The sequence below is a fragment of the Syngnathus floridae genome, chromosome 11 (genome assembly GCF_059516105.1).
Source record: "Syngnathus floridae isolate MCC-2025c chromosome 11, RoL_Sflo_1.0, whole genome shotgun sequence".
In the NCBI taxonomy this organism is placed as follows: Eukaryota; Metazoa; Chordata; class Actinopteri; order Syngnathiformes; family Syngnathidae; genus Syngnathus; species Syngnathus floridae.
In genome coordinates this window covers 12340996-12355747 of record NC_142423.1, presented here as the reverse complement: position 1 = coordinate 12355747, position 14752 = coordinate 12340996, and the positions used below count along the sequence as shown (strand labels likewise).

Sequence of the window (14752 nt, the reverse complement as noted above, 5' to 3'; positions counted from 1 at the left end):
CTTAAACGCAAGGCCATAAATCTGTATTTAGTTCCATTTTCTCTGGCTTTCATGATGAGGCCCTGTGTTTTAAAGGCAATTATTCCGTTTCAAATAAATAATTAATCGGCCAAGTAGATTCGCTTCTGCCTGACTTGGTCAGCTTCATTAACCCGGAATTGGGAGGCTCGGTGAGTTGCACCAGTGTGGCGAGCAAGCCATGCGCAGCAGCTGTAAATCACCCTCCTGCTTAAAAATAGAGGCGCTGATACACACCAGTGTCATGAGGACGCATCCCTTGGGAGAAATGGCTGCATCATCTACTGTATGTGACTTTATCCAGACACGGACCATTACAGCTAAAATGTTGGCTCGTATCTGAGTATGCGTTCTTGGTTCCCGATTTGACTTAAAACATGAAACAAAATGTATTTGTTGCTCTCAACATTCTTCCCAATCATCCCATTGGGATTATTTAGATTCCAGACTACATTTTGGTGTTAATTAAACCGCCCTGGAGAATTGCGCTGTTTTCGCTCAACCACGCATTGGATGTTTCTCATAGAGCTCGTTTGGCACGCCTCACGTCGTCGCTCGCCCTGGTTCCCATTAAAAGGCCATTGAGCAGCGGTTCTTCTGGGAGCTATGCGAGTAAATATACCCATTTCCATAGGACGTGTTTTCTGTTTTGTTTTGGAGGGCCGGTGTTTTCTTGGGCTCCCCTGCTTTAACTCAACCAGGCTGGGTTCCTCTCCGAAGAGCAACCATATTTATACTTCATGATGGCGAACACAAACACAACCCCAGTTTGACTCCATATTTTCCATACCAGTGCTAGAAGAGCAAACAAGATACAGGCAAGCAAAGACCAACGAGGAGATGTGCAATAAAAGTGAAATTCTAAAGGAAGGATATGACAGATGTTTATATTTTGTCCTGGAGTTGTAACACAACCTGATTGCTGTGTTTTAACAGCTGTTTGACCTTGTCTCTCTCTCTCTCTCCCCCCCTCGCCCTCCCTGTCCCTGTTTTCTCTCGGCAAGTTTTTAAGTCATGATGCAAGAATCTGGGACAGCGACAACAAGTAATGGAGCATTTAATCAAAATGGAGGCGCGAGCACAGAGAGCGATTCCAAGGAAGGACAAGGCAAGAGCGCCACGCCATCGGCGGAAGTGACTGCAGCCGATCTTGCGCATCTCCGACAGCACCAGGTAGGGCAGACACCCCCCCCCCCCCCCCCCCCCCCGGCCATACCTGTCTTCACTTTATTAAGACATGTCATCAGCAGGCCAACAGCACCTCTTTAAGTGCCAGTTAATATTTAATTCATCCTCAAAGTACATCTAGTACATAAACACATTACTATTATTATTTATGTATATTGAGGCACTTTTTGAATATTTAAATAAGGGGAAGTGCTCTCTGTGTGTGATTGTGTTTGGTTGCTAATGTGTTTACCGTAGCATGCGGCATCTGAATTTTTTAAATATTTATACGGATGTTAGGACATATTTTAAGTGTGTAGGTGCAAAAAGATCTTGCTGACAGTTGGAGGGGGGGGGGGATATTACATTCAAAGGAATGACAGCATTTTCTTGGGATGGCTGTAAACAAACCTTGCACTCACGGGAAATGCCACGCTCTGACGCGTTAACCAACGAGGTGCAGAGTGGGCTTGTCAGCCAAGCCCAAAACATTTTCTCCCATCTCAGTTTAGAGGCGGAAAGACAGGCTCTTTCTTTTGGTGTCAGTGTTATGTGTGGCACACGACAGCGTGTTTAAGGAAACAACATTGAAAAGATCAGTGTGTCTTCTGCTATCTCGCTCTCGCCGACAGGGCAACGGAGGCTGTTGTCACGAGCTGTTTGGTGATGATGCGCAGGCTCCGTGCAGCTGACTCTTGTCACAGCACATCTGTCAACTTTTGCTCCGAGAGCAGAACAATACTGTAGATGGAGTGATAATTCAAGAATCTTATTGGGAAAAAAAATGTTTGTCGTGGGTCACAACCCAAAGTGTGTCCTTAGTCCTCAGTTTTAGTGTTCAGCCTTTCTGCTCTTCATCTCGGCCCTTTTTTTCCATCGCAGGAGGAGAATGTCGTCAGTGAGAAATTCCTAGCCATACTGAATTCATTACTGCAGTAGTCAGAGAAAACCACGGATGAAATTTCAATAACTGCAGGCCACACTTGAGTAAACAGTTGTGCTGAAACCAAATTCCTGTTGACTTTTTCCTTCATTCTTTACCAGAGGCATTTACTTTTGTTCACTGTGCAAAGATGACTCGGTTGCATGTGAGGCGATGTCAAAAGATGACGGGCGGGGGGTGACACAATTTTATTCTTGGGTGTTAAGGAATAAAAATCCCCTAATTGATGGAATCAATCAAAATCTTTTACCTCTATGTAACATACTGTGCATGTTTATTTCACTTTTTTTCATCTATCAAATTACCTCCCCAAAACATCCAATAATTTGTTTCAAGTATATTTAAAAAGAAAAAAAGAAAATCAATCTGAAATATTTTTTCGTCCTCAAATACAATTGTCATGGACTCACTTAACTGCGCAATCATAACAAACCTGGCAGTGACATATCATTTATTCTTATTAGGCAATGTAACAATGAAAGACAGTCCTCATTAATAAAGACGGGGGGTGAAATAATTGTAATCTGTTTGATCATCTTGATTTTGACAGGGGAATTCATCTTGTCGACTAGTCAGATCTGCGGGGGGAAGTGGACCATGAGCTGAACTCAAGCATGTCTGCTCATGATATTCGATTCAAATACAAAACTTTTTTTTTTTTTCTAATTGGGTGTGCTGTACGCTTTCGCAAGACTTACTCCCTTAAAATGTGCGTATGTTTGTTTTGCAGAAGCTGTGGTTTACTTACTCTAGACGTGCATGAGGAAGTGAAGCTAGTCTTAGAAACAATTGTACAAAAACATTTTGCACTCGACTGTTATTTGATTCGACACATTTGCAATTGCAAATAGTGTAACTCCTTCTGTCCTTTAAATCAATAGATGTTCATTCCGAGAAATTTTGAAGCATGTTCTAACACCACAACAAAAGTTAAATTGACAACCGGAGGAGTTATGTGGTCGATCCAATTTTTGTTCTTAAATATGACAGGCAAACAAATTGAAAGCTCACTTTCTGTTCTTCTTTTGTACTGAATGGCCAAGATGGACGTAGTATTGTGTGTTGAGGGAATAGAGAATGACACGCATAACAGACTGCAGAAAGAGCTGAGCTGCTACAAATTTCCTCTTTGCATAATACAAGTCATACATGATTCCCCCGTGGAGGCCCGAGAAAGTGAAAATGCACTTTTCAACCCCGCCGTCATCGGCCGCTATCCTGTTGAGCTTGCGATGACTTGGTGATAAAACCTTACCACATGATTAACGTTTAAAAATAAATAGATCAAATAAAAAGCTATTTTGTTTTTAGCATTTGGTCTAGATTATAATACATTCAACGTATTTACCAGTCACATTTTGTTTTTACTCCACACTACTCTTCTCTACGTATTCTAATAATTATGATATCAAAATAGTTTAAACTCCAAACTATGATCTCCAAACATTTTGATATAATTACAAACTCATTTTACAACCTGACGCCTCAAACTACAAAAGCTTATGCCTTCCCTATCAAATTGCTGAAATCATTCTTCCCCAGTCTGGTTGTGAATTCTCTGTGAATCTCAGGTATCTCCACCTGTTCTGCTCATATTGTCCCAATATCACATGAGGCCCGCCCGGCAGAGCTTCTGCATCCAGCTTATTGGAAAATCAGTGAAAGAGGATAACATCAGTGTTATGACACTGCATATTGCCTTAAATTGCTTTATTGGTAAAATGATAGTGCTCGTCCAATTTGAATAATTTCATGGAATCCCTCACAGAACAGATTAATTATGTTATCACACAACTGGCAACATCTGTCTTTATAGCACACCACATGACAGTTTTATTACAAGCTAAATTTCTTTGCTGGTTCTGGCAATTGATGTGTGATCTGATTATTAATCACAGATGCACAGCGATGGTAAAAAAAAAAAAGGGATGGGAATGATTTGAAAAACAAGGACATTATTACAGTGGAGCTTCCAAATGCAAACACCTTAAAGGGAGGCCATATCATTTGGGAGATGATTAGAATTTTCCGAAAAGTTGCGCAAAATGCAGAAACAGGAACTAAATTTGCAAGAATTTAAAATTGTTGACCATGTTTTTTGCTTGCGACTGGACCTCTGACAACTTGCCTGATTTAGTGAGAATGGCAAATACTGCACAACTTAAAAAAATAGTCTTTTATTGTCAAAACACTGTTTACTCCAAACCTGTCCTTTCACCCATTTAGTTGTGTAACAATACCCGTTTTAGAGCGGGCGTCCTTTAAGGACCGCCACTTGAGAGACTTAAGAAAACAGAGGCGCAGGGCCTATTCATTTTTAATGAGAGCACTACTTTGAAAACTTCACAGAATTAATATGTATCAGTGAAGTCTTTCCTATGCATAAAACTTGAGGGTAATTAATATTCATAGGCTGTGCTTGTTAACACCCCAATGCCAATGCAATGTAGATCCAATTAACATAGAATGGACCCAAAGGAATTGTCCAGATACTGTAAGCCATTGAAATTGATAGCTGGGCTGGCTTCTTTTAAAACACGTTATTTGTTTCATTCGGCCCTAATCCTTGTCTGATGAAGGCAGCGTTCGGGGCCTGGCATAAAAGCAAAAAGATTTTAGTGTGTGCGTGTGTGTTGAGGTACTGCGGGAGGGGGTCGACGTACGCAGAGAGGGAATCACCTTCACTGGCCGACTGATGTGAAATTCCTGTAGTAAGTTGAGTTTTTATATCTTATTCATCTTCTCTAGGCTTAGAGGTTGTTGTTTTGCTTTTTTGTGTGAGAGCGCAAGTCTTGTGAGTGGCAGAGAAAGTGCTGCAGGTCCAAGGGGAGCAAAGTGAAGGGAAGGGGGATGCCACGCTGTCGATTGTTTGCACACAGCTTGCAGGTTTTGCTCCTCAGCACACACGCAGGGCAAGCCCCACTCAACATCTTGCTGCATCGCAGTTCAATGTGATTATCTGCAGAGGATTTTGATTCCACTGTCAGTTGACATCATCGTTGCATCGTGGCGAAACGTTTTCTACCTTCCGTGAGATCAAACCACGTTCTCAGCTGCTGATGAAACGACTCAATCTCGAGAACACGTGCTCAGAACCATCGAGTTAGCCCATGGCCACTCAAAAATCCAGCGGAAAAATAATGAAAATGTTGATAAAATCAGATTACAATTATTTACAAATTCTTTTTAATTCATGTTCACAAAGACAATAATTTTAATTGCGTCCGAAAGTATTAGAATTAACGAGTCAAACAGAATTATCGCTACTCGACGTGGACAAAAGCGTTTCTAAAATATATGCTGATCAGTAACTGATGATAAAAGTACCGTATTTTCCGCACTGTAAGGCGCACCGGATTATAAGGCGCATAGAATAAATAACTCAAAGTGGCTCAAATGTTAATGCACTCACAATATACTAACACTCGAAACAGTGAAAACAATAACAATATATCAATAACTCAACGTTGCTCAAACGTTAATATCACACAACACACAAACACGTAAAGCTTACTTTAACAAATTAGTCCTCATCCATATTGGTCCATATATAAGGCGCACCGGATTATAAGGCGCACAGAAAATTGGAGGTTATTAGGTGCGCCTTATAGTGTAGAAAATACGGTAGTCCTAGTAGTAAATATGCATAGGCAGCCAAATTGTGTACATCTCAAGGTAAACGTGATAGTTTGTCATTCAACCATTACAGAACGTGCCTGTGATGAACGACATCTGCTGTGCACAGTCAGCAGCGACACGCCTTGAGAGAGACGTGGAAGGCGGCCGAACGACCGCGTGATATAGCATGATGAGACGCCTCGTCATAAACAACCGGGATGTTAGCGCCGTATCATCTGAATGACAGGTGCCGTAAATACCTAAGGCAGAATAGAGACAACGGTTCATATAAATCCCATCGCGTCTCTTTGTACATAAAACAAGTCCGCTTTCAATGGACGAGAAGAACATCACTTTGACTTAATTTGCCAGTAGGAGAAAAAGACGATGTGCGCATGTCCTTTACAGTAATGGCTGTTGTTATTTACTTGTTTACGACTTTCCACAAGATGTAATGGGATGGCTGGGTGAAAGTACTTGCTGGTAAATGACACAGAAAATAAGACCTTTATGTCTTCCCTCTCTTTCTCCCGCTCGCCCACCTCCCTCCCTCCCTGGCTATGGTCTGCATTTAAGTGAAGAAACATGAGCCTTGAACATAAGTAACTGTTTTTTACATTAGGTGCTCCCTGGAGGTTTGAGGAAAATATCGGGGCACTGTGTGAAATGTGAATGTGAAATCTTGCAGAAAGAAATATTTATGACCATTTTCTGCTTGATTAGAGGTGGAGGACAGGACTTGGAAGCCATTGAGTGGACAGTTGTGCTTCTGGGCTCACATTAAACAAAGAATACCGTCGGGAAGATATCATGGTCGTTGTTTTTTTATTGTCGCTATTCCTATGTTAAAGCAAAAGCACTGGTAAGGGTTTTATCACTTTTGTGCAGGTCAGTTTCTTTTGTTTATTTTCCAAATAATTCTTTTGGAAAACAAAAAAAGCCTAAATTTCCTTGTAATTTTCAGTAAATTGAGTATGACAAGTTTTGAGAAAATTTAGTAATGATTTAACAGTCCAATCTAACAATCCATCCAATCACAATCCAGTTTGATACCCGGATGCACCCTCGACCATCTCAGAGAAGTTTCCAACGCATCTACAAGGGCAAAATGGAGAATATAATTAATTTTTCAATTTCTCTCCGTGGATATCTAATGATTGTGCCCATGGATAGCCAAGGGCTCCAATTAAACATTAACATGCAAAAGAAAAGTTAAAAGCAGAAAGATGGTATTTTGGATTGAAACATGTAAAATATCTGGAGGGCAATATGGAAGGAATCAAACTAGTAGTCTAAGTTTATTTTTCAAATGATTTCCAGCAGAGTGACACCTACACTTAATTACTAAGATGTTATCCGCGTACTCAACGTTATATTTAGCTCTCTACACTGGAAATTAGGTTTGGTTCAACCTTTTCATGCTACGTAGGGAATATCAACAAGCTTTCAAATTGTCGGTTATGTCTTTGAATAGGGTTGACTTGATTATGGATGTATGCATGGATGGGTTGATTAATTGCTTTATTTATTTATTTATCCATCCATTTATGTATTTATTTATCCATCTATTTATTTTTCTGCCCTGCGATTGGCTGGCAACCTGTTAAGGGTGTCCCCGACTACTGACCAATGACGGCTGGGAGAGGCTCCAGCACATCCGTGACCCCCGTGGGGACAAGCGGTACAGATAATGAATGGATGATTTTTTTTTTTTTAATAATTAGGAACTCTCATACACATCAGACTACCTTCAAAATAAATAATCCTTTATTGTTTGCCGAAGCTTGAATACATTCGAGGTGTCACCCTGTCCACCTATTTGCTTGTAAATTAGCTTTAAGACCTTCCTCAGTAGCGGGGGTTGATTACATGTTTGATCAATCCTGCTTTTCAGCAGACAAGGAAACGTTCGGAATGTTCCCACCGCTCTCCCCCGCAACCAAAGCTACTCTGTGACCCGACAAATCCATTTGCTCGATACTTCGAGAGAATTCAGATGCTTAAGACTGCGGATTTGTCCTCTTGGTGTGACGTGCTATCACACCTCCAGTCTACTCTGACACTGTGATCTTTTGAGACTATACTCTTCAAAATAAAACCGGCGTTTAGGAGTGATTGAATTAGCGATTTGTGGCAACATTTATCTCAATCCTCGAGTAATTTGGTGCTCACTGTCTTAACACTCATGCTCAATGAAAACAATAAATTGTGTCCTTATCTTCGGGAGAGGAATCAAGATAGGAGCTTGAGGCTGTGGATTAAATGGGATTGATTTGGTGAGGAAGTTGACACAGGAAATTGATGCCCAGCTCACATTGCATCTGGCGGGAAAGAGAGAAAGCGTTTTCCTTCTTTAATCATCGGGAAGCTTTGCTTCAAAAAGTGTCTCAGACGTGTCTTCGCCTCGCAATGAGTGAGACCTGGTTATGTCCAGTGTTAAATTGAAAAAAGGGCTGTTGGGATTTGGAGGTCGCGAGACAAGAGAATTGGTGCTCACGGAAACTTGATCAATTATCACAGTTTGCGGAGCTTTCAGGGCTCACTTCAAAGTGCCCCATGACAAAACAAGAAAATGCACCGGTACTATCATGAGCCCATTTAGATGTGCAATTTGGTGAGATGCCAAGATTTGTCTTTGCTTGATGAATTTACAATCGCCTCGAACGTATGACTCGGTCCGCTGACGGACTTGATGTATTTCCTGATCTTCTTTCTGTCTGTGGGCCAGCTGTAAGTAAAGCTTCCACTCCCACCACATGTCCTGGCGTTGACGTGGAACATGTACGGAGCTCTGTCAGGCAGGTGCATCCTTTTTACTGACTTCCGACCACACCGTTCCAGTCGTGTGTGTTTGGCTGGCAAACTATTTTAAACGTCTGACCAGCGGCCAGGAGGCCAGCGTGTTCTTTTCACCATCTGTTTGGAGAATGAAAACAAAAAAAATAGTGAAAATCATTGCATTGTGTCGCTTGAATGCTTACAAAGCGAGATGGATTATGTGGGAAAGAAGATTTGCTTTTAACACTTTTTTAAGGGACAAGAATCCTCTTCACACCTTCTAACACAGCCAAGAAGTGCTCGACTTTATTCACATTTTATTTGAGTCTTCATTTTTTATTCACCTCAAGCTAATTCATGTATTAATTGATTGAGCAAGTAATGCAGAATTGACAGTATGTAGCCCGATTCCTAATAGATTCCCTCATTTACCTTCAGGGGAGTTTGTTTTTGGAGCGCATTAGCTTTGCCGCGTCGTGGTCTGTCAGACGTTTTCTCTAAGGAATCTGTGTTTAATTTGAATAATTATACAAAATGTGTTCTTTTGGTTTGCAGGGACATCAGTGCCCCAGATGAATAAAGAAGTAAATTACTATAAGAAAAAAACACACCCAGGTAATTATTCTGAACGAGTAAATGAATGACCCATTGACGCCCAGTTTTAATTGATTTTGCAGCGGAAATTCATTTTATTACCCCTTTTGATGTGTTTTTGTCTCAAGCGTTGGCAGGGGTTTTAGCCGTGTGTATATTTCACTCTTTATTTGAACATTTTAACATAAAGAAAATCATTTCTATTTCTACAGTACAACACATTTCATGCACAAGGCAACTCAATATGGCGCACGCTAGTACAGTGAGGGATACTAAGAATAGAAGGGAGCTCATTTTATACCACCAGTGTTATGTTACCAAAAAAAATACGGCTTGACTGTTTTGAAATATGCATTGCAAGTTAGAATACGAGCGAGGAAAGCCTGAAAGGCTGTGGTCAGAGAACGTCGGTTATTTGTTAAGTTGCACTACTCTACTCGATGTGCATTTTCTCGGTGATGACATGTGCCACTTAGCATGTAAATTCTTTAGCGATTCACCTCAAAGTGAACCCAGCGAGAGTGATTCCGGTCCCGGCTTAAAGACAGAGGTGTGTTTTTTACGAGCAGGCGAGGCATGTCCTTTCCAAGGCCCTCGAGCACCGTATCCCGCTCCCCTCCCCTTTAATCACTGTATCAACTCCTCTCGTAAACTCCATGAGCTGTGTGTCGACACGCACGCGCGCCAATTTCTCTGGCTTTGTTGTAACGTGCTCCTTTGTGGTTGGCCATTTTTTAACCATAATCAGCAAAAATAAAGCTGTTGTAAGCTACCTCGTATTAAACAGGCGATTATTGGTAATAAATACTTTTTTTATACATACTTATTACAGAGGTAGTTTTCTTCCTTTGCTTAATGAGAGTAATTTGACGTGCTTGAGAGATTACAGTGGTGGAATTAATGCTGCAATCCCCATTCCAAGATAGAGCGAGATCGAAGATTCTTCACAGGTCGTGTGCTGCGAGATGCGCCCCTCTCACACAGCGGCTAATGGAGTTGAACAGCAGTCTGTCATCTGGCCGCCCACCACCCCAACATCTCTATAGCCCTCATGCCCTTGGTTCCTGTAATGTTTGTTGTTGGGACAACTTGGGCCCTCCTACGTTTTATTTTAGGCGGGCATCTTGAGTCTTGTGGCTTGCTGAAGTGTTATGCTTGCAAGCTTACTTTTATAAAGGAGAGTAATAAATAAATACAAAATGAGTTAAAACCTAGAAACTTTGCTCCACCACCACGAGTCCGATCATCTACTTGCGAGACTTGAACACGTTACACTTGTGTGACGATTGATATGTCTAGACTGTGTAGGAGATTGCTCCTCTATGTGGCTGAAGCAATCAGATCCCTCCCGCCCTCCTCCTTTTCTCTTTCTTTTATTTCTTTCGGCCCAGGATCACATTTCCCATCTTGGAATGCCTTCAACGGAGACAGCGCTATTCCCAGGGAGCCATCTCACTGCTGCAACTCAATCCACAGCCAATTGGACGTGGCTGTGATTCATACACAGTCCGTAGACACGGTGGGAATTCTTTCCGGCCGTTTATGATGTGGAAGGTCTTCCATCAGGAGAAGTTAAAACGCTGAGCAGCGCATGGCATCCAACTGGTCCTTTGGATGCAGAATTCATGATTATTGGGTACTTATTCAAACAAAACAATTCTAAAAAAGTCACTGCGATATTGCATAACAATTCAATTGTGATTTTTGGGAAAATCTTTTCTCTTAATGCAACTTTTGCCTTTCGGTTGCTTCCTGGTTGCTCTGGCTGCACATGGACTACATTCATTTATATTCACCACAAGTGAATTGGAAGATTTCTGGATTTTACCAGTCATATCCCCAAAGTTTCAAATGTATCGTGTTGAGTCTGCTACCGACAAGGCAACGTTAGTCTCCCATTTTAAACAATAGCATTCATGCCATGCATGATAAAATCCTCTCATCAGGGTCTCACGCTGGGTTTTTGGAAGTGCCCATTTTCCCAAGCGCAACCCCCCCTCCCCCCATCAAGTGATGCAAGACTTCCAACGAAGATGCAATCCGGAGGAGCGCATGTTTTCTGACAGTCCAACACAGTTGGCATCTATCGGCTTTCTCACTTAAACTTCTTGATTTGTATTTTTGTGTCTGCTCTGAGTATCTTATGGCATCATGCACTGGGAACAAAAAGGGAAAAAGTTGCACCTGATATCTGTCCTCATCAATGATTTGATCATCTCTATTTTTAGTTTCTTATTTATGAATTTAATCCATCCTCCTTTAATGCTCGACCACTCCAAATGCTAATTCTTTTGAGCTTGATGCACGCCAACAAGGCAACACTCTTCCTTATATTTTCACACAGCATGTTTTTAGCACGTCCACCATGTGTACTGTGGATGTCACCATTGCACGGCATCACTTTGAAATCTTTTACGGGTGCGTTGACAATCTCCTACAGGAAGAAAATTGTCTTTTTCTGGTCATCTGCCTGCTGTCACCATGTTGCAAAATTGCACATCTGTCTGATTTGTCTGTGACCTCCCGCCTTTACTACGGAGCCATTCCCAGCCAAATCTGAAGCTGAAATTTAAACACAGCACTTGGCTCAAGGTGGAGAGACACGACCGAGCAGCGATAGACTTTACGCCGGAGTGGAGTAAATCAGCATCGAGTGCCTGTAAGCTCTACTGGAGCTGATGACGCTAAAGAAGAAAATGCGCTATCTTAATGGTACATATTTTCACGAGGCAGCCAAGTTGCCTAATATGTCTATTCTTATGAGTCATTTACTTCTTTAATTACCTTTAGCAGCAGATGCACAACGGTGTATTAATGTGAATGATTTTTACTGCCACTTTATCATAGCGAGCCTCGGAAGTTGAAAGGCGTAATTGAGGCGGAACAGCGACTCACAAGAGAAACAATATACCGTAGACTTGGGAGTGTGTTTATGAGGTAACGGCCACACGGACGTTGTAATAAACACAGAGTCGATTTAATAATGGCAAGTGAAGGAAGGAAATGCTTTTAGCCAGATCTGCTCGGTTATTGAATCATCCTCATTGTTTGGCGTAATCAGACAACAGCGTGTTCACTTCCATGTGTCTCTTCAAGTGTCTCATCACAGTTTGGCCTGCTTCTTTTTTTTTGCTGGCAACAAAAAGTTACTGCTAGAGGAGCTTATTTACTGTTCCCATATTTGCTGCCTGTGCAACTCCCAACAATCCATGTCATTTGCATATGCTAGCTTTTGGTGTGTCTGTGTGTTTTGTCTGCAGCTTGTGTACTTTCCTTGGTGTGATTTTCACCCGCAGCCCGCTCTGAATAGAGGCCTTCTTTAGCCATCTGTTGTTAAGCTGCTGGCTAAGCGAGGCTAGGGAATCTAAACAAATGCAGAATACACAGCAAACGGAAGCTGGCAGGCTTGCATATGTGGGCTGACCCCACCGGGGACGTGAGGGCAAGGGTGACCTCGCAAGTACTGGGCTCCACCCGCCTCAACCGCCTTCTTTGGGCACTCTTTCATTTGCTGCCGTGTTAGTTGAGTTGGATTCACTTCATGTTATTTAAAAGTCCCATTCTTTCTGAAATACTGGAGCGAATGCGGCGCGTGACCCTACTTTTACTCGAATAAGTGAGAATTGCACATCCTTTACAATCTAAGCTTGTTTAATACGGCCTGGATCTTCTGAAAGTAAAAGACCAAAGACTGGTTTGTCTTTGAAAGGAAAGAGCAGAATGACAGGTGAGTGTAGAATCGGTGGCAAAGTCAAACACGTAACCTTGACATTTAGGCCCATGCTGCCGAAAACCCCGCAGAGGCCCCAGACGGAAGCCAGAGGGCCCGCTATCTTGTGAGACGGACTACATTAAGGGCTAACCTATTACTCGTGTTGTTGCTGGCTGTCTCCGAGCTGCCATCTCCTGCCTAATAATGTCTTCTGATACGTGTCTGTTAAGTAAATACAGCAAAACACACACGGCGCCGCCTGCGCCTGCTCCTGCGTGGGAACACGTGCGCATCTCATTCCATCTCCTCCTTTCGCCGTGGCCGCAGGGATCAAGTTACACCTGCTTGCACATCGTCTGGCAATTAGCAGCAATCTGCTTCAAATCATTCCACGTTCAAGGTCTCCACCACCTGTAGCGACTGGAGACAGACATTTGTAGAACGAGAGAGAGAGAGAGAGCTCTTCAATAACGGCCCAAGAAAACCAATCCTGTGTTTGAAACCTTTCAAATACATCTGCTAATTTATTTCATCCATACTTTGGCTTCTTAAATTACATTTCTGCTTGGTACTCAACAATTATGATGTAGATGAATATGACAATGTTGGTATATTTTTTTTATTATTGATGTTTGTGCCCAGAGGTTTGCTTTTGTTGTGGACAGGGGTGATGTGTTGTATCCAGCTGAGTACTAACACGACTGTGTGGCAATGCTCTGAGCTGGGATTTGTAAGACACCCAGAGCTGGCTTTAGCAGCAGGAAACCCCAAAGCCTGTAAATAATCCACATGTGCAGACAGCACATAAAGACATCCAGTACTTAGCAGTTCTCTTATCGCAGCTTGATGGCCCCGGGGACAAAAGAGATGCGCCTCCCCGTAAACACTAATATGATGCGAAAAGTAGATGCGGATAATATTTTAGCACAGGGAATCAATAGTACAAAAGATGACTCCATAGGACAAATGTGTTGCTGATAAAGCTTCTCGTGTGCTGCAGGTTGTTTTATAATCAACAACCCCTGCAGCTTTTCCTCCATCAGTTGTGTGTGAATTTGTATTTTTTTTTTCCTCCACAATGTATGGCCATAGTGATTGTGATTATTTGCCTTTTCCACTGTTCACTTCTCAGGGGAACCTGCTTAGCATAGTTATCTGGCTCAATTGTCCTCTGCCCGTGCATTGATTTGTTCAATCAACCCGTTCGATGTTCAAACAAAACAAAACGGGTTAAATTTTGAGGTGTGACGAGTGTTTTGCGCCTGTCAACACTTTGCTTTATCACGTTTGGCCGAAGCGGCTATCAGAATGGAGTTGTGACTCAAGTGAGCGGTATCTCGGAATGGAAGATCAAAAAGATGAGATTGCAGAGTTAAGGGAGGAGAAAGCTCTGAAATAGTGGACTGGGTGTTATGTAAACTTGTAGAAGCATTTTACATGCTAAAATTAGTAGCATTCCTGATGGTGAAAGAAAAAGTCCCATTTGGTGCTTTAGTCGCCTTTGAAAAGTCACTTTGTCTTATAACCCAGAATAAATAGTCAAGTGCCGTCAGGCAGCAATTTGAATTTAATTTGCCAAAGTCAAGATGATCATGACTCTGTTTTCAATTGTGTGATCACATAATTATTGTCCTTGCTATAATTAGAAGAATGATTTCATATAACCGTTGACATGAATAGAATGAGGCTGGTAATCTTTCTAATTCCCCGCAAAATTGCCTTTGTTAAATTGATATGTTCCTGAGGCAGGGCGCTACCTAATTTTTTTTTAGAGCCACCAAATGTTCTGAATAATTTGCATTTTGTTATGGTTTTCATTATTCATTCATTCATTCATCTTTAGTGACAAAAGAATCAGTACAGGTTAATTGATACTCGCTTATTTATTTATCTACAAACATTTCAGTCAGGGAAGACTCAGA

At 41.8% G+C, this 14752-nt stretch overlaps 1 protein-coding gene across 10 annotated transcripts in view; it reads left to right on the top strand.

The window, feature by feature from the left end:
* foxp1b (forkhead box P1b) overlaps positions 1–14752 on the top strand; it is an 84549-nt gene that overhangs the window by 29128 nt on the left and 40669 nt on the right. For 9 of the 10 annotated variants that reach the window (XM_088389551.1, XM_088389546.1, XM_088389545.1 and 6 more), the window contains one exon: positions 1023–1191. In XM_088389551.1, coding sequence (XP_088245677.1) covers positions 1033–1191 — 159 coding nt within the window. In that variant the 5' untranslated portion in view covers positions 1023–1032. Of the gene's footprint in view, positions 1–1022; positions 1192–9079; positions 9140–14752 lie in introns of those variants that run through there. The other variant, XM_088389547.1, reaches the window with a different exon arrangement.